The sequence below is a fragment of the Gadus morhua genome, chromosome 15 (genome assembly GCF_902167405.1).
Source record: "Gadus morhua chromosome 15, gadMor3.0, whole genome shotgun sequence".
Classification (NCBI taxonomy): Eukaryota; Metazoa; Chordata; class Actinopteri; order Gadiformes; family Gadidae; genus Gadus; species Gadus morhua.
In genome coordinates this window covers 8,369,047-8,388,498 of record NC_044062.1, presented here as the reverse complement: position 1 = coordinate 8,388,498, position 19,452 = coordinate 8,369,047, and the positions used below count along the sequence as shown (strand labels likewise).

The window sequence follows — 19,452 nt, the reverse complement described above, 5'->3', positions numbered from 1 at the left end:
CACCATGATGATATTACAGGGTGGTTGGTTTGGCGAACAATGGCAGTACATGGCCTGAGTCCAACGCCTAAGCACTATGTGCAATGGTAAGATAGCAAGCTAATAAGAACATTTATACTGGCAGTACAATTCAAATGTGTTATCCAAGGTGCAATGTCTAGAATGTAGTGGCCTCTAGCGCAAAAGCAGAAATGGAATATAATATTCATGAACGTTTTAATTTGTGTATATTTCCATGTTAACTTGGCGTGAGCCCTTTAGATCTACTTGGGGAGCTGTTCCTCTTCCACACAGCCCCCTTATATTTCTAAAATGGCCCAGAGAACATAATTTTTTAATTAATAACTAATTTCTGAATGAAATACAATTTATTAATTACCTCATCACATTTAGTTATTTGCAATCTGAGATCTGCCACTAGATGTGACTAAATCCTACACACTACAGTGAAGAAAGTCTTTATCTACAATGCAACAATATCATTCTGAGCTAGTATGTATCTATTCCATACAGAAGTTTTTTATATTTTATTATATATTCAATCTTTCAGCGATCTGAATATAATCCAGAACTCCTGAGGCTAAATGTCGTTTAAAGAAGTCTTCAACTGGTCTTCATGATTGCTGCACTACGTGCATATTGACCGCAGTTTCCATAACTTTAGTGTGCTTCAAGCAAAGGCAGACATTGTTTACCTACTTATTAATTGCAGATAGGACATTAGAGTGTCACTTAAAAATATATAGGTGTGAAAATATACATATCTGCACCATGAGAGTAGTGGGGTTTTGGAGTATTTCAGAATTACTTTTAGTATTATTATCTTATTGTACAAGTACACAAGAGTAAAATTATTAGGCTTGGTTCCAAAACAGCCACACAGCAGCAACAATATAATATAAAATAATAAAGACAAGGAAAAAATATAAATATTTAAAAAATAAGTAGCAGGAACCTTTCTTGTTCCACATTAGAGTTTGGGGGATCTTTATACCGAGGCCTGGGAAGGCCTTTGAAACCAACTGTTTAAGGTGTGCTCTCTATACCATGGATTTTACACAATGGTCGTCCTGACTTTAGGGGCCAGGGGGTCCTTCGCCTTGACCCCTCTGGGGGAAGACGCCCCCCGACCCCCCCCCCCCCCCCCCCATATAATAACTCGACTCGCCTACGTCACTTCCGCCACCTCCTCCGAGCAAACGAAGATGGCGGCCGTCGTAGAGAGACTCGATGGAGGCCTCGTCTGTTCCCAGGATTCCGACTCGTCGTCACCGCGGCTCTCCAGCAGCCCGCCGCCGGACCACCAGCACCAGAACAACCCCTTGCTGGGGCTCCCCATCGTGGCCATCGAGACAGTCCTGAACTTCATGTCCTACGACGAGATCAGCCTGCTCCGCGCGGTGAGGGACGAACGCACACACAACACAAACACAACACCAACACACCGGGCGTCTGCAGCAGCCCGGCCGGGGGAGAGCGATGTGGGCTCACCGAGCGGAGATCCCATTTTTTTTATATATAAATCTAGGGGGATTACATCAAGGCCAAAGTAGAACCAGATCATGTGCTGTACCCGGGGCTGTGCGGGGGTGCTGGGGTCGGACCCGTGACTATTCTGCGGTGCTGGGGTCGGACCCGTGGCCGGATTTGGTGCCTGGGTCGGACCCGTGTCCGGGTTTGGTGCTGGGGTAGGACCCGTGGGGGTGCTGGGGTCGAACCCGTGGCTGTGCTGCGATGCTGGGGACGGACCTGTGCCCGGGTTTGGTGCGGGCTGGGGATCGGACCTGTGCCCGGGTTGGTCGCTGGCAGCTGCAGGGGAACAAGGGCCCAAATGCTTGCCGTGCAACGTCGATGAACCCGATCCCGGCTGTTGACACCCTTACCGACTGTTCCCCCCCTCCGTGGGTCTCACTGTACCCTGACACGGGGCTCTGGTGTAATTCTGTGTTCTCTTTAGAGTCGCCGATCAGTTTTTGTGAGATCAATGTATGTTCCAGTGCTGTCATCCATGCAACGCAATGTAAACATGCTTTAGGGGTGATGTAGTGGAAGCATGTTTTTCCGCAATGCTTATGGGGGGTGATGTAGTTTAGACTTAAATAACCCAACCGTCAAACCGTGGATCATCCTATAGGGGTCCTTTGTTCATCATGCCTGCTGGGGTAGGGGTTGAGCTGGTTTTTCAAGTATTCTGGTGGGAAAACATGTATTCAAAGTGTTTCAGAAACCTGAAACACCCAACTAACCACCGTCTACTCTCCAGGTGTCCAGGCGCATGGACATTATATGTCAGCGTATCCTCAACCAGGGCTTCCTGCGTGTGGAGCGCTACCACAGCCTCTGCCAGCGCCAGGTGAAGGCCCAGCTGCCCAGGTAAGACCGACGCCAGCCCGGTGTGTCCCTACTCCCCTGACAATCAACTATTGAGGCTTAACCACAGGCCTATGTTAGGCCTAGTGAAAACCATAACCTAGGCATGGATTTAGCCCCCATGCCTAGATTCGATTTAGCCCCCATGTCTGGGTTAGATTCAACCCCATGATGCCTAGGTTAGATTCAACCCCATGATGCCTAGGTTAGATTTAACGCCCATCTTAGCCTCAGACCCTTGCCTATGCTGGATTTAGCCCCATGCCTTGGTTAAACTCAGACCGATGCCTTGGTTAGGGTCAGCCCCATACCTAGGTCAGACTTTACCCCATGCCTAGGTCAGACTTCACCCCATGCCTAGGTTAGACTTCACCCCATGCCTAGGTTAGCTTTAACCCCCATTGCTTAGGTTAGATTTAACTCCATTGCTTAGGTTAGATTTAACCCCAGGCCTGGTTAAGAGCTAACCCAGTGGGAAGGACTGTTGACTTATACTAGTAGGTCTAGAACTGTTGCTTATACTAGCAAGGCTAGGACTATTGACGTATAGTAGTAGGTCAGCTGGGGGTGATTCAAGCGTCAACCGAACGTAGACATGATGTATTTCTGGTTTAAAGATAGTCAAACATGGTGCAACGCCATACTATTGATCCTTAATAAATATATATATATATATATATATATATATATATATATATTTTGATGTATCTATATTGATGTATCTATATATATATATATATATATATATATATATATATATATATATATATATATATATATATATATATATAATTGATGTATCTATATATATATATATATATATATATAATTGATGTATCTATATATATATATATATATATATAATTGATGTATCTATATATATATATATATAATTGATGTATCTATATATATATATATATATATATAATTGATGTATCTATATATATATATATATAATTGATGTATCTATATATATATAATTGATGTATCTATATATATATATATATAATTGATGTATCTATATATATATATATATATATAATTGATGTATCTATATATATATATATATAATTGATGTATCTATATATATATATATATAATTTATGTATCACTGATGGGACATGTATACATTAGCCGTGTTTGCTAGCCTGTATTGACTCCTGGGTCGTTGGTTGCTAGGCGAGAGTCCGAGCGGAGGAACCACTCGCTGGCTCGCCACGCCGACATCCTGGCTGCCGTGGAAACACGGCTGTCGCTGCTCAACATGACCTTCATGAAGTACGTGGACTCCAACCTGTGCTGCTTCATCCCCGGCAAGGTGAGCTACGCTAACGCTGCTAGCTAATTAAGAATGTAAACCGCTGTGAGCGGAAAGCTAAACGTCCTCCTCATTTCACTTATGAAACGCCTCACTTGCTTTTTAAATGTTTTAATGTGACATTTTATCAAAAAAAATTTTTTTTCAGTTTTTTAAATTGATTTCTTTGAGTTTCTAGAAAAGCACTAGATTAATACAAAATATATGTAATTTTCTTTTTGTAACAATAAAATATATAATCTCTATTATTAGATAGGGTTGTCCATAGTCTGCTTACTGCAGTCTTGAGTACAGAGGTAATGGAAAAGCATATCTATTCTATTTTAAGAACAATCGCTGGTAAAATGCGGTCATCGTTGTAGTACTTTGATTTGACCAGGAGAGGGCGCCCTCGCAGCAGGAGAGATACCTGTCCAGGGAAGGGCTGTCTGGCACGCTATGCTCATATCCCGTGTTTCCAGAATGATCTGCTGAGGCGACACATTGTTTAAACTAAGTAGACAGGCTTCCACTTGCAAACTGCAGCTGCGAGAAAACTCCCACTTGACATGGGGCCGTGAACTAACTCCAACCGTGCAGTGGAAGGTATTTTCTTAGGATCTCGCAGTGAAATCCCATTTTTCCATGACTGTCGCAGTATTTTCTCTTTAGTTCTTCTTGAAACCGGAATTTCGGAATCAAGAGCAAAGAGTCTTTTAAAGGAGTGTTAAACTTGCCATACTTCCTTCCTCTAAGAAAAGTACAACACGTCATTGACTTAAAAGGCCGGTTCCTTCTTTGAACTTCTCATTATTTTTGATATAGTAAAGCAGTCGGGTGTGTAACGTGAGTCGTTGGATGCTTAATTCTGTAGACCTCCATATCTATATTTGGTCCATCCACAGGGGATAAGAAACGTTATGAATCCCAGATGGGAATGTTAGGAATATCACCGAGCTCCTCTGTTGGACCCCGTCCACCAAGTCCTCCTCTCTGTTGCTGGTTTCCCAGAGGTTCAGTATGATCCTTGGTGTCTAGCGGCTCACATTTCACTTCAAGTCAATTCTGTTTTATTTGTGTAGCCCTTAATCACAGGTACAGTCTCTAAGGGCTACCAGGCCATATTTGATATGTATGCAAGGAAAACATTTTAAATAATTTGGTTAATAAATCTAAAGCCCCTCTATGGTGAGGGAGGGGCGGGCCGGGGTACAGTAAGGGGAGTCTAGGTATACATTCTCAGTCCCGGCAAAATGACTTGACACCCGTTAGACTAGCTCACAGCTATGGCTGGTTCGGAACAACAGTATTTATCATTTTCTAACCTTCCAGCATGTTAGCATAAATGTGGGTTTTGCGTGACTCCTGTCTGTCTTTTTCCTGGCAGCTTTCTTTTCTTCAGCAGTTTTCTTTACGCTAGGCGGTATTGTTTTTTTGGAATCGGCCGTGTTTGTATTGGTTGCTTTACTGTGAACCTTTTAAAGTGGACCGCCTCCTGGTGGAGTTCTCTTTCCTGATTGGTTAAAGTGGGAACAGGCTACCAGATCGCCCGGATAAGAGGTTTGACGATGAGGGTCGCTAGAACTATGTTTTGTGTTTAGAGGGACCCAGAGACCCATGTGACTAGCCAAAAACGACATAAACGATGGCTGTCGAATATAGAGCTATTCAACCCTTATGTGAACCAAAAAATATTTAAAAGAAAAGTAACAACCTTTTCTGTTTTGCCTGTTTACGCTACCATGTCTGCCCCGTAGACTCGTATTGCCCTCCCAGCCACCCCTGTTTTTGTTGATTTCGATCCCCTAACACTCCCCTAAACATCTCCTGTAGGTGATCGATGAGATCTACCGCGTGCTGCGCTACGTGAACTCGACGCGCGCGCCCCAGCGGGCCCACGAGGTCCTGCAGGAGCTGCGCGACATCTCCTCCATGGCCATGGAGTACTTTGACGAGAAGATCGTCCCCATCCTGAAGAAGCGTCTGCCCGGAGCGGACCTCTCGGGCCGCCTCATGGGCTCTGCTCCAGGTAACGGACACGAGCTTGAGCGCGTTAGAAAGGCCAAAGGTAGGACCACCACTCTCATGCTGTACCTCTCTGGGGGGATACGTGGAGGAAGGTTGGAGGAGGGGAGGGGTGGGGAACAGGGGAGGGCGTTGCTGGTTGGGGGTTTGTTTGTTGGGTGGTTTGGGATGCATCTGCTAGTTTGTTGTTGCGCTGGGATGTGTTTCAGTGTCTGTTTTTAAACGTTTTAAATGGGTACGTTGTGATGAAAGCGGCAGTGTGTAGGATTTGAGTGGCTTCTGGCGGAACCGACCTAATAAACCCATGACGAATGTAATATTCATAAGTTGTTCTCATTTGTGTATTATCACATGAAAATAAGCGTTTTTCTTTTCGTTAACTTGATCTAGAATCAGTATGTTTCAATTCTGCATCCTATCGCTAGATGCCACTTAATCCTACATACTTGACCTTTAACCCCTCCCACTAACCCTGCATGCACACAGACATACACACGTACCCGCGTTCTTCTCCTCCTCATCCGGCTCCTACTCTCTCCCCTCTCTACCCCACCCCCCCCAACCCACCCCCCCCCCTTTACCCCTCCTCCAGTGGCCGGCTCCTCCACCTCCCTCACCACCATGTCGCTGCTGGCCAAGAACACGCCGTCGCGCTCGGAGATGACCAAGGTGCAGCAGCAGGTGAAGGTGAACGGCGCCTCCATGACGGCGCTGCGGCGCGAGGTGCAGGAGGTGCGCGTCAAGCAGCTGGAGCAGCAGAAGCAGCTGCAGGACCAGGAGCAGAAGCTGCTGGAGCAGACGCAGGTCATCGGCGAGCAGAACGCCCGCCTGGCCGAGCTGGAGCACAAGCTCCGGGAACTGATGGACAACGGCGCCGGCGTGGCGCCCCGGTCGGGGGGGAAGCCCGGCGGCTCGGTGGCCGTGGCCTCCACGTCGGCCGCCGCCTCCTCTTCCTCCCTCGCCGGCGGTGGCGGCGGCCCGCACGCGTCCTCCGGCGTTGCCGCGGGTGCCGTGGCGTCAAACGGGCCGGCGGCGGCCAGCTTGTTGGGCCAGGAGGGTGCGGGCCAGGGCGGGGGGGCGCTGAAGCGCAGCAGGAAGGGCGCCGACCTCCCACGGCACTCCAAGCGCCTGCGCAGCAAGAAATGAGCGGACGCTGCACGCCATTTTAGAGCTTTCTTTTTTCCGTCGTGTTCTGTGTTTTTATTTTATTTTGAGGGGGTGAATGGATTGCACCCGAAAAAGAGAAGAAGTACCCCTTCATGTCCGTAACCCTCGCCGCCCCCTGCTGTTTGTTCCTGAGAAGAGGCTCTGGGTTTCTCTCCCCCCCCCCCATATGCTTTAAACGTGTCAACATCTCCCAGCTTTGGGCCTCCAGCGGCCTCCTCGCCACCAGCATGACTCTGGCCGTGCCGGGCCGGTCGTTTTGAGGCTGAACCATGGAGCCTTTAAAGCTCTCCAGGATCTGACGGCCTTGAGGGCCCGCAAGCTTTCAATGTGTTTTAAATCACTCCTTCGTGAGAGGAGAGTTCCGTGATCATGAGTACAGGGTCGCTATTATTATTTTTTTCAAAGGCTTCTTTGTGTTTTACCATCGTAACTAAATAATGAAGATGTCGGAGAATGAACTGTGATCACAATCAAAAATGCTCATTGCCGTTCATTTCAACTGTTGGGTTGCCCTTCGAGAGAAATGTTTGTTGGTCGACCGTCTGGCCAACATACCCATGCTGGTGCATCAAACAGAAACATTTGACATTTGTCAGTCATTTGGGGAAATACTGACCCAACACACACTTGCACAAATGCTGGCAAATGTTAAGCAGTCAAGAGAATTCATGACCTGAAAATATCGAAACAAGGCTGTGATCATTTCACATAAAAACGTGTCCTTAATCTAGAGTGCAATATATTTCTTTCCTTATTATTAATTAAGGACCCGTCAAGCCCCTCCAAAAACCGACAGGTAGACACCTGCTCATAATCTGGCAACCTGGTACCTCTCAGCACCACTCTCCTGTTCAACGTTGTTAATCTGCATCTGTTTCAACCCACTGTGCCTACACACACACACACACACACACACCTTCTCAGTTGGTTAAGAGAGCGGGGTTGGGGTCCGCTGATGGTGTTTGGCATCTGTATGTATACGTGATGGGAAGTCGACACTACATACGTTGTAGTGCTACAGAGATGCATGTGGAATCGGTCTAAAGATCGCTCTCCCCCGATCAGCGAATCCAAGATGATTTGTGTGTAATGCTAACCCGTATTTAATCATGATTGGCAAGCTTTCAGCGACGGGCGTCTGTAAAGTTTTGTTTTTTAAATGTCTGTTCAAACTTGGAAGGAGGTTGTTCACAATCAACTACTTTGACGTGTTTAACCCAAGAGTTGAGTAAACCAACACTAAACTACGGCTTGCTGCGTGCTTCACCTGATAAGTGGGATTTTGTCAGGTGACGTCAGATGTGATCTGTGTGTTACTGACTGACTTCACCTGCAAATCACCGGGGCCACTAAAAAGGAAGTACCTTGATTCACACTGTAGGGGGTGCTGTTCCTGCAGTTAGGTTTCCACATTGTAATTAACTTCCTTGCGCTCATTCTTGCTAAGCGAATCCACTTGAGCCTATTCTCTTTCCTTGTGAGGTCAGCTGAGCCCATATCGCAACGGGAACATAGTCATGTCTTGTTTTGACCCTCTGTTTATCTGATGATCTGAGTCAGTCATGGAAGAAATGTATCCTGGGTAATGCAGTCCACACAACGGTCGACACAAGTGTGATTAATCTTTAATCCGGGCACACACTGGGCAGGGAGAACATGTTAACTAGTGGCTTAATTTGAGACTGCGTCTCAGTTTAGAGAATTGACTGTACTGTAAAGTTCATGTACTTCAAAGTGTAGGTTGTGAATTATTTCATGTGTGTATACCAAGAAAAAAAAAAGATCTTTTGAGATAGCCAGACTGGCTAACTAGGGTTTGTTGTGCACATGACTGTGACAGATGTACAAACCTATTAAAATCCTAGTTAACATTTGGCTAGACGTGTCTGAACTAGTACAAACTTGGTGTGTATCTTTTTGCAAAAAGTGTCGAATGAATGCAGATATTTAATGTATGTAGTGATTCAGTTGTGTTGGTAAATTAGTGTCAGTACACAGATCTGACAATGAGGCTATAATGTTAAACAGTTTGTCCAAAACCGTTAATGCGGGAAAACAAATAAACCATAACGTTTGGTTGGAATTGCAAACAAATCAGCCGTGATCCATTTTCACACATCCATGAAAATATCCATGGCTTTTTCAAACCCACCGTGATTGGCCGGAAAGAGATTTAAGACTAAATAAGTCAACTAAGCTTGACAATTACTTTTTTAGAATGTTAAACTAAGAGTCTGGAAACTCCGTTGCAAACTAGTTTGATACTTCAGTCTTTCTGTGGGTCGGGGTGCAGTTAAAGACCGAGCCACCAGAGGGCGCAGTGAGCCTCTGCCTATAAAGGGACGGAAAGGAGGGAGCATAATAAAGTATCACTGGATTCTTGGAGGATGTCGAGCCAACCTTAATTTGCAACAATTTGTTTAACTGATTTAACATGTGTGCGATAATCTGCCCGTTTATAGATTCATGCCATTGGTTTCAATGTTGACATTTCTTCAATTCGAAAGCATGTAGGTATTACCTTTGTGATGACGTTAAACAAATAGTATATACGAAAGCCACAGAACAGGTCGGTTCATGTGTTCATCCACAGCACCTCGGGCCCGAACACCACGGGGACCCGAATCTTCAAGGGCCCGTAGCCTAATTGATTTTAATTTGCATTCAATATCCTCCCGGAGCTGGCTTTGTTTTAAGTATAACATTGCTGGGTGAGTCCAATTCCTCGACTGAAAAGGGTGGAAAGTGGTAACTACTCTGCTAGTTAGCGATCTATCTCTTCTCTACATGTAGTTGTGTGGAGTGAATGCTGCTGAGGGAGGTAGCCTATTTGATTGATTCGCTGAATTGTCCAATCATGTGGTGATAACAAAAAAGAAAAGCGATACCATTGGCCTGGCTGGGGCGCAAACTGGTGCGACCCGAGGGCGAATTTTCTTGCGCCAATGAAAAGCTGTCTGCTTGATAAACGGCAAAAAGTTAGCGAGCTTACGTTGACTTCAACGTGGACGGCGTCCCTGACTTGAAAGAAGGCTTTATTTCGAATAACCAATAACTAGCCTAGCCCAAATCATCGACGTTCAGACGTATTTAAATGGTTGACGGCTGTATTTTTGTTGATTCATTTCGTATTGATAATAGTTGATTAATAGTTGGCAGATATATTCAAGTGAATATTTCACGGAGGGGCGGCGCCGTAGCGCCCTCTATTCACCCATCGCCACTGGTGCTGACTACATGTTGAAGGTGTCGGCGATGCACTGGTTCATACAAGGCAGATCACTTTGATAATATCCCTTGGTGCACTGGCCTCTCCAGGATCCCACACGCACGAGTCTAGACTAGAGCGATTCCCACCCGATGTCCGGAATAGCAATCGAGTCCCAGCAAAATACAAAAAGGAAGTTATGAAGAAAATATTTTGTTGGGCTATAATTATTTATTTTTGCCATGATGATTGCCTTTAGCTTTATTTATTAATACATATTGAAGGTTTAACACACAGGCCAATGCGTAACCAAATATAATTTCAGTAGACCTATCACCAAAGTAATCGTAGGCCTAATCTATGCAATAATCAGACCAAATTAAACCTTTGTTCCATCAATTTATTCGTCATATTAATAATTGAATATCTGCATAAGAACACTGTCAGCTCCTCACTTCCTGGATCATCGCGGATCCCATCTGCCAGTACCGATCTGAGGACGCGCACTGATCCGGTGACCTGGCTGTTATGAACCTCTTCCTCTCTCCACCGCGGCTGTCGAGATGGTTCTGAAAGGGATTCCCGCGGTGCTGTCTCCAGAGCTGCTCTACGCTCTTGCTAAAATGGGCCACGGGGATGAACTGGGTAGGCCTGCATGGTTCTTGCACGTCTTTCCTCTGAGATCCACGACATAACCTGCCTGACAGACATAAACCATGACAGCAGTAGCGTGCGGTGAGCCTACATTTCAGCAGAAACTACTAGCGTAAGACCACACCCACGATTAATGTTTTTTTGTATTTATTTCTTGAGGTATATTTTAAGCATACTAATTAAACTAATTATGAGTAAGAATAAACAGAAGCTCAACACTGTTAAACACTCGTGCAACACCACTCGCCACTGGCGGAATAATTCGAGTTAAAACAACAACAGTTCTAGAATATGACCATGGGGCAGACTACTTTACGACCATATAGGCGTCTTTTAGCGAGGATTGAAATCCCTATTGCAGCCTGCAGGGTTATGCGATAAACATACGGACGAACGCAATCGCTGAGCTGCCCTGCCCCAACATTGCATGACACGTTAAACTCAAGAATCGCAACCATTATCCAAAATGTGATGTCAACAGAACAAAAGTAGTTGGAAAGCCTACAGAAACTAGGCCTATAGGTAGTTAACGTGACAATCAAATTATTAAAAATAGACTTGGAGCAATGATTTACTGAGGAACTATTTTTTGGGGGGCATGCTTTTGCAATTAGTTCGCTGCCCCACCTGCCCTTATTGACAGCACGCGCCTGCATGACAGACATAACCTGCTACCCAGGGCCGTCGTAAAGGGGTGAAAGGCGATGACGATTCTAGGGGCCCACAGCCCAGGGGGGGCCCATGGCAATAAAATAATAAAAAATAAAAAATAAAAAAAAGTAACTACCAGCCCATAGTACTAGGCCCCCCCCCCGTCAACAATTGCTCCTTCCACCCCCCCCCCCCCCCGTCAACAATTGCTCCTTCCACCCCCCCCCCCCCCCGTCAACAATTCAGCGCAGGGGGGCCCATCAGTACCTCTTGTATAGGGGCCCAGGACTTGTTGCAACGGCCCTGCTGCTACCTGACAGGCATAACCTGACAGACATCAACTACATGACAGACATAACCTACCGGACAGGCATCACCTACCCCTCATGCTGCAGTCAGAGACAACCTGATAACATGATGGCAGGGGAAGACATGATGATCGGTCGTTTCATGATGTGTTATTTTCATCATATCATTCTTTGGTCATCATATTGTAAGGGAGGGGTGGATCACTGCTCTCTGTGACCCTGCGGTTGTGTGGTTGAGCTTTGTTTTCAGTTCTGGCCGACGTCAACTTCCCGGTGTCTTCTGTGTGTGGTCACGGTCCAAAGGAGATAAGGGCTGACGGTATGTGCATCTCTTATTAAACCAAATTGGAGTGTTTCGTGCTAACTATTGCAGGAGGTTTAGTAAAATATATGTAAAGATACTGACTTGCCTTTTTATTTTTTACTATTTTTAGGTCTGGGAATCCCTCTACTTTTAGAAGCCATTTTGAAACTTTTCCCTCTCGATACTTTTGTTTCCTCTCCGGTAGGCCAGCACATTGTTATCATGACATGAAATACTCAATTTCAATTTTTAGGCGTTTATTTAAGTCAGGCACAGAGTTACATTTTACAACATGGTTTCATGGTCAAAACACATTCAAAGGTTAAAAAGCAAAATAGTTACATTTTACAGCAAGGTCAACGCATTCAAATGTTAACACAAAATTCTACATAACTCAGTGTTCTCTATTTTCCAGAGTTCCTTACATACCACAATTCCATATCGTTCCTTGTCCCTCCACACATAATCCTTTACCAAGGTTATGCTCAAATTAACGATTGATTCCGCTGAAAACAAAAGGCTCTTGTACACCATTAGGTTACGACACCTCCACATCGACTCTTTTGTGCAATTAATCAAGGCCCACCATCTTTCCCATCCCTTACAATCCCCACTCTTTATAACCCCATACAGGACATCTGATTCCGTTGGGACTCTAAACAGGTCACCCAGCCAAGGCCCCAATAAGCTCCAAACCCTCCGAGCCACCCCACATGACCACAACAAATGCGAAACATCCTCGTCTCCACCACACCCCACCCTGGGACATCTTGCGCTCTTAGATGACCCCCGTCTCTTCAGAAAATCTCGTGTAGGGAGACACCTCTGAACTGCCTGCCAAGCGAGATCTCTATCTGCGTTGAGCAAAAATGGCGAGTTGACATTTCTCCACACCCTAAGGCAGCTGGCTTCAGCCAGCGCGCCAACAGTAACCAGTCTTGACCGTTCGGGGCTCAAACAACTCTCCACGAAGGCTCGGTCTACCCGACCAACATCCCGCCACTTTCCAGACTTTACAAAGGTCACCACCCTTTCATACAGCACAGGTCTCTTCTCTGCATGAGGTCTTTTTAGGCACGGTCTTAACCCCACTTTCCTTAGGACTTGATGGCCTACCCAGAACATGGCGAAATTTGGCCATAGACTCCTCCTATTTTCGTTTAGTACTGCCTGCAATATGGGCGTCAGGAATAGAGCCTCCATTTTCTTTGCTAGATCAGGGACATTTTTACCCCCTTTCTGTAATGGCCTATACATTATCTCTCGTCTAATTCTCTCTTGCTGCGCTCCCCACACAAACTGAAAAATGCATCTTCTCAGGGCTGTCATTACATACTTGGGGGCTGGAATTGTTGCGGCAAGGTAAGTGAGAGAAGCAACAATTTCTGAGTTGATCACCAGTACTTTCCCCGTAAAGGTGAGATTTCTTTGCTCCCATTGGAGCAGTTTACCTTTAATCTTTGGTAGTTTTTTCTCCCAATTAATATTTTCCATGTTTTGCCCAATCTCTAGTCCTAGAATCTTAATTCTCTCATCCCTTTGGACCAGGCCGTGGTTAAATTTTGGTTCAGGCCAATTAAGATACAAGATTTCACTTTTTGACCTATTGAGTTTGGCACTAGAGGCGGCGGAGAATTGGTCACACCAATATAGCACTTTAAGGATTGACTTATTGTCTGTGCATAATATTGTTAGATCATCCATATACACGGATAGCTTGGCTTCCTGTCCCCCGCTTCCAGGGACTTGGAGACCATGAATAGAAGGGTCTTCCTTTATAGCCCGAGCCAAGGGCTCCATGGCGAATATAAACAACATAACAGACAATGGGCATCCCTGTCTTACTCCTGAGCAAACTTCAAAGGTGTCAGTGGAGTGACCATTGATAACAACCTTGCTTAAGCAGTCAGTATACAGCAAGTCAATCCAAGCTCTAAGCTGAGGCCCAAAACCAAGTTTAACCAGGACTTTCCTGAGGAAGGTATGGCTAACCTTGTCAAAAGCTTTTTCCAAATCTAAGGCGGATATACATAATGGCAGTCTGCGGTCACATGCGTAGAGGTAGGAATCTCTGACTAAGGCAAGACTTTCACTCATGTATCTTCCAGGTATTGCACATGTCTGCTCTTCCCCCACAATCTGCCCAGACACTTGTTGCAGGCGGAAAAAAAGGGCTTTTGCAAGGATCTTTCTGTCTACACCAAGCAAGGTAAGTGGGCGCCAGTTCTTAATGTCTTTTTTGTCTCCTTTTTTGTAAAGCAAGGAGATGATACCTGTTCTTAAGGATAATGGTAGGTTATTACTATGCAAACTTTCATTAAACATCTCTAAAAGTGGGTCTTTTAATACATCCCAAAAGGTAACATAAAATTCTTTGGGTAACCCATCAGCTCCTGGGGCCTTATTATCTTGCATGCTCTGTATGGCTTTGGTCAATTCATTTACAGTTAAGTCACTTTCGAGTTCAGAGGCAATACCGACGTTTGGCTTTAAGAAACTCAAGAGGTCTTCCAAGGCGTTTATGTCAGTCACCCCTTCTTTATACAATTCAGTATAAAAGGTATGTATTAAAGCAAGGATGTCTTTAGTTTCTGTTTTTTCTATTCCATCCTCATTCAGAATGGATGACATAGTGTTCCTGGGTCTGGCTAATTTCCTAAAGAAGTATCTGGAACATTTTTCGTTATCTTCCATGTGTTTAGTCCTGCTACGCATAAGCAGGCCTTTAGAATCCTCAGCAGTAACAGCTATCATCTCTTTCTTTAGCCTCACAATCTCTACTGCCACATCAAACCCTGAATGGGCCATCGTATATAAACGCTGTAACTTTGCCTGTTGTTTTTTGTATTTGAAACGCTTTTTCATTGCAATTCTTTTCCCTTCTCGTGTGAAAAAGTTTTTGGTCCGACTTTTTAAGTCTTCCCACCACTCTCCGACTGACTGGAATAAAAACTGCAGTGAAATCCATCTTTTTAACTTGTCCTTTAGTCTTTCTACTAATTTTAGATCTTTGAGTAATGAAACATTTAATTTCCAGGGATTTTGGCTTGTATGAGCCTTAACATTGCACCTTATTGTGCAGTCAATTTTTGAATGGTCACTGAAAAAAACTGGGGTAACAGCTGCATCAGAAACTAAAATGTTCTTTGTTGTCAACAGAAAATCAATACGTGAACAAATGGTGCCATTTGACCATGTATAGCCTGGTGTGTTAGGGTTCTTATAGCGAAAGGTATCATTAAGTTTAAAATCCTTGATGAGGTTATTCAACATTTCTGAACTTGAGTCAAGTCTGACCGTAGCAACGGTCATTCTGTCCTTTTTGTCCATAAGACAATTGAAGTCCCCGCCCAGGATCACATCGCTTCCACACACAAGAAGCGGCTGTATTTCTTTAAGAACCTCTAGGCGTTCATTTAGATCAGGTGGACAGTAAACATTGATTATTCTAAATTTTAGCTGGTGCCATTCAACGTCAATACAAAGCAGTCTTCCACCAATCACTCGTTTGACCCTTTTTATGCAGAAATCTTTACCTTTGAATAAAACCACAACCCCTGACGCTCTGTTCTTGTTGTCCCCTGACCATACAGATTGGCCAAAGGTCCATCTTTGTTCAAATGTCTTGTAATCGTCTCTGTATGGTATATTACATTCTTGGAGTAGAAAGATGTCATGTTTTTCACTATTTAAAAAGGTGAAAGCCGTCAGGCACTTCACAGGGTCATTAAGGCCTCTAGTGTTCAGGGATGAGATGGAGAGGACAGGCATCAGGATAGTGAGTGGGGGGGGGGGGCAAAAGCTATATTTGGTCTTTCCTGATCTTTTTTGGTCGTTTGGGTCTAGCTAGAGGCTCCGGCTTGTGGGTTTCCCTGATGTGTGTGACAGCAGTAAAGGCCTCCACCTGCTCGTCTTCGAGAAAGGAGGGGTTTTTTCCAAGGGACGATGACCATTTTGTTCCGGGATACGTGGGAATCATCAGGAGAGATGGCTCACCTGATGATGAAGAATTCATCTGACGTTTCTTGGAATGTGCTGATTGGTCGGGTGGGCTTTCAAACAATGGTATAGCCGGAGGAGTTTCTAGTGCTTCCAACAGCAGGTTCCCCCTCTCAGCGGGCATTTCTGGATCTGTGATATCAGGAAGGTTAGCCAGCAGGGATTCTAACATGTCACCTGCTTCCTGGAGAGTTGCCGGAGATTTCCTTCGCTGGATGCCCTGTTCTGGCCTGGGGGTGGATTCCGCTTGCTGTGCAGGCCGGTGGTCGATCGCTGGGGCAAGGGTGGCGTCGATGGCAGTGGACCCTACATTATCATCCGGTATGGGGTCTGCAGCCCAGTCCAATATTGGTCCATTATCTGGGGCTGCATCCGGTTCTTTGGGAACGAGCAGCACCTGGTGTAATGGTTGGTCCTCGTTAAGACCTTGGTTCATCGGGAGGTTGTTGGTGATAGTGTTGAGCTTCACTCGGTTGGAGTAGGCCTTGGGACAGTCCCTGAATCTGTGGCTGGTTGAAGAACACAGACTGCATTCTAGTGGGGTTGTGCACTGGTCTGTATTGTGGTCTGATGCTTTGCACCTTTTGCAGTTGTTGCTAGGACAGGAGGCTGCAAGATGGTCCAGGCTTCCACACCTCCTGCACTGCTTGGGTTGGCCAGGGTAGAATGCAGAGCCACGGAATGCTCCCAGCTGGATCGTGTTGGGGATGTGTTGGACTGCTCCCTCAGCCCGTCGTAAACGCACCTGGAAGCGTCTGGTTCCTGTTTTTACTCCATCGATGTCGGTAACCTCCATTCCATTGGTGACATCGCAAAACCTCGATAACCAGGTCCACACGTCTTGATTTCTAACTTTTTCAGAAAGGATAATCACGTGGACTGTCTTTACATCTCTTTCTGCCAGTGGTATCATTGTGATCTTCTTGAAGCTCGGTGCTGATCTCTTCTTCTCATCAAATCGTTGCATACAAAGGTCAAAGTTCTGCACTGTTGTAAAGACAACTTCATATATCTTCTTACCCGGGAAGGCAAAAACGTAATCCAGTTCGTTGGTCGAAAACTGAAGGTCTTTCTGGAGAATTTGTCGACTGAACTGAAGCCGGTCCATTTCGAGGTCTTCTAGGAGGTTGAATCTCACTGCATTCCTTCGATTCTGTTGGAAGGCCATGGCAACTGCCGGAGGAGTTGATGAAGCCATGGCCGGCTTAGCTAGACTGCTTGTTCTGTCCGACATTTGTGACATGAAATACTGGTCTTTGTTTCAGCATTAAGCAGTAACACCCGTTTCCTCCATGACTGTACAGGCTGCAGTGATGGCCCTGGTTGAGGCAGACGTTAGGAGCGGTCTGGAAGTCCCTATATGGGGACGTTACAGCCATCTTGTGAATCAGGTTTTGCAGGAGCCGGTAAGACAGCCCTGAGTCTCAACTTATGGTTGATAAAACTCTGATTTGATGAAGTCACCATACCAGAGGGCAACTATGTTTAAAATCAACACTACTCTGTAACACACATTACAATACAAGAAGGGTATTTGTCAGGTATTCCTGTATGAACTATTCGTTGGTCGATTATTGAGTTACTACCTGTTGTTTGTTGTCTGAATTTAGAAATCCCTGGAACAAGTTGAGATATCCGCCTTCTATCAGCGTGCTAAGAAAGCGTTTGCTGTTGTTGCCACAGGGTAAGGATTGTATTCATTTATATACTAAGTGGTTGCATTTTGTGTTACACTGTCTACAAAAGGTATTACAAATGTTATTTTGCTCCTTAGCATCACCCAACAAGTAATGCACCACATGCAATCTGCAGTTGATTGAATAACTATAATCAATAATCAATAATATCTCTGGATGAACTATTAATTATACTAGCTATGCTGTAACAAAGGAAGCATTTTAAAGCCCTGATCCCGGTTCATTCATCGTTCTCAACACCGCTGGCTCTGTTCTGTCCCATCCAGTGAGACGTCTCACTATGGTAACCTGATCTTGAAGAAGGGGATCATTCCCGCCGACCAACTGACGAAGTGAACGAGAAGCGTACGAGATGATCGCTCTGTCTTACTGCTTCTCTGTCTTACTGCTTCGCTGTCTTGCTGGTGCTCTGTCTTACTGCTGCTCTGACTTACAGCTGCTCTGTCTTACTGCTGCTCTGACTTACAGCTGCTCTGTCTTACTGCTGCTCTGTCTCACATGCTGCTTTGTCTTACAGCTACCCATCCCTTTCTTTGTGTGTCTGAGGAAGATTGATTTGATTTTTCGTTGTCTGTGATTGTGACAGTGAATATATATCTTTATAACAAAAGGTGAAATACAATTTGAGTTGAAGGAATTGTTATTTATAAATAAAAAAACGTTAACGCGGAAAACATCTTGTATCTGATATCGCCTCACCATGTTCATGGCATGTTAATGAATGTCTCGACTCTCTGCTTAAGGCATATGTACTGACTGAGGAATTGTTTGCTTTCATCGTAAACCATAACTTTTTGTTGGAAATGCAATCAAACAGCTGTGATCCACATCCATGAAAATATCCACGGAAAATATTTTTCAAACCCACCGTGGTTGGTCGGCAAGAGATTCAAGACTAAACAAGTCAAATAAGCTTGAAAAAGACTTGTTTAGAATGTCAAACTAAAAGAGTCTGTGGAAACTCCATTATAAACTAGTTTGATACACCAATCTTCCAGCTTTGGGTCGGGGGGCAGTTCAAGACCGAGCCACCAGAGGGCGCCAGTGAGCCTGAGCCTACTGTACAAAGGGACGGAACGGAGGGAACATAATCCAGTATCACTTGATTCTTGGAGGATGTCGAGCCAACATTAATTTGCAGCAATTTGTTTAACTGATTTAACATGTGTGCGATAAACTGCCCGTTTCTAGATTCATGCCATTGGTTTCAATGTTGACGTTTCTTCACTTCGAAAGCATGCAGGTATTATCTTTTGTGATGACGTTAAACAAATAGTATATACGAAGGCCACTGAACAAGTCGGTTCATGTGTTCATCCATAGCAGCTCGGGCCCTAACACCACGGGGACCCGAATCTTCAAGGGCCCGTAGCCTAATTGATTTTAATTTGCATTCAATATCCTCCCGGAGCTGGCTTTCAGTCTCTGGAACCACATTTCAATAGGGAGACAAAAAACTTGCCGCATTGCATTGTAGAACCCCCCCCCCCCCAGAGCGGTGGAAGAGGAGACCGAGAGGTCAAAATAATAAATGTAGACCCAATTGAGGCTCTCCTCGGAGACAAAGGAGGCAGAATGGTACATTCTGGCAGCGCAGACTCTGGTAGTGTGATGAACCGGGTAAGAGCGGGCCCACTAAAGAGGAGCAGCATGGGGCCCCTGAAGGAGAGGGCCCACTAAAGAGGAGCAGCATGGGGCCCCTGAAGGAGAATGGGCCTCTCAGACCAGGAGACAGAGCTGGTCCCTCAAAGGACTCCTTCTGCTCTTCAACT

General features: G+C 45.2%; 2 protein-coding genes across 4 annotated transcripts; both read left to right on the top strand.

The window, feature by feature from the left end:
* The first annotated feature begins 1,186 nt into the window (after positions 1-1,186).
* On the top strand, positions 1,187-8,953 carry fbxo28 (F-box protein 28). 2 transcript variants are annotated; one of them, XM_030379321.1, is made up of 5 exons: positions 1,187-1,400; positions 2,264-2,373; positions 3,550-3,688; positions 5,501-5,696; positions 6,285-8,953. In XM_030379321.1, the coding sequence occupies exons 1-5, from the start codon at positions 1,206-1,208 to the stop codon at positions 6,836-6,838; spliced, it is 1,194 nt and encodes a 397-aa protein (XP_030235181.1). In that variant the 5' UTR covers positions 1,187-1,205; the 3' UTR covers positions 6,839-8,953. The 2 variants fall into 2 exon arrangements, with proteins under 2 accessions (XP_030235181.1, XP_030235179.1); XM_030379319.1 differs by having other exon boundaries at positions 5,501-5,735.
* Positions 8,954-10,534: 1,581 nt separating this feature from the next.
* Positions 10,535-18,368, top strand: LOC115560063 (fucose mutarotase). Of its 2 annotated transcripts, none has more exons than XM_030379357.1 (6): positions 10,535-10,712; positions 11,919-11,999; positions 12,115-12,185; positions 17,288-17,389; positions 17,594-17,667; positions 17,947-18,368. In XM_030379357.1, the coding sequence occupies exons 1-6, from the start codon at positions 10,631-10,633 to the stop codon at positions 18,014-18,016; spliced, it is 480 nt and encodes a 159-aa protein (XP_030235217.1). In that variant the 5' UTR covers positions 10,535-10,630; the 3' UTR covers positions 18,017-18,368. The 2 variants fall into 2 exon arrangements, with proteins under 2 accessions (XP_030235217.1, XP_030235218.1); XM_030379358.1 differs by having other exon boundaries at positions 10,538-10,712; positions 11,931-11,999.
* Positions 18,369-19,452: the final 1,084 nt, after the last annotated feature.

Excerpts from the sequence above, each read along its gene's own strand:
- LOC115560063 (XM_030379357.1), top strand. The coding sequence starts at position 10,631 with ATGGTTCTGAAAGGGATTCCCGCGGTGCTGTCTCCAGAGCTGCTCTAC. Across the intron at positions 10,713-11,918 it reads GGGCCACGGGGATGAACTGG|CTTTGTTTTCAGTTCTGGCC; the intron begins GTAGGCCTGCAT and ends TGTGTGGTTGAG. Across the intron at positions 12,186-17,287 it reads ATACTTTTGTTTCCTCTCCG|GCTGCAGTGATGGCCCTGGT; the intron begins GTAGGCCAGCAC and ends ATGACTGTACAG.
- fbxo28 (XM_030379319.1), top strand. The coding sequence starts at position 1,206 with ATGGCGGCCGTCGTAGAGAGACTCGATGGAGGCCTCGTCTGTTCCCAG. Across the intron at positions 1,401-2,263 it reads AGATCAGCCTGCTCCGCGCG|GTGTCCAGGCGCATGGACAT; the intron begins GTGAGGGACGAA and ends TCTACTCTCCAG. Across the intron at positions 3,689-5,500 it reads GCTGCTTCATCCCCGGCAAG|GTGATCGATGAGATCTACCG; the intron begins GTGAGCTACGCT and ends CATCTCCTGTAG.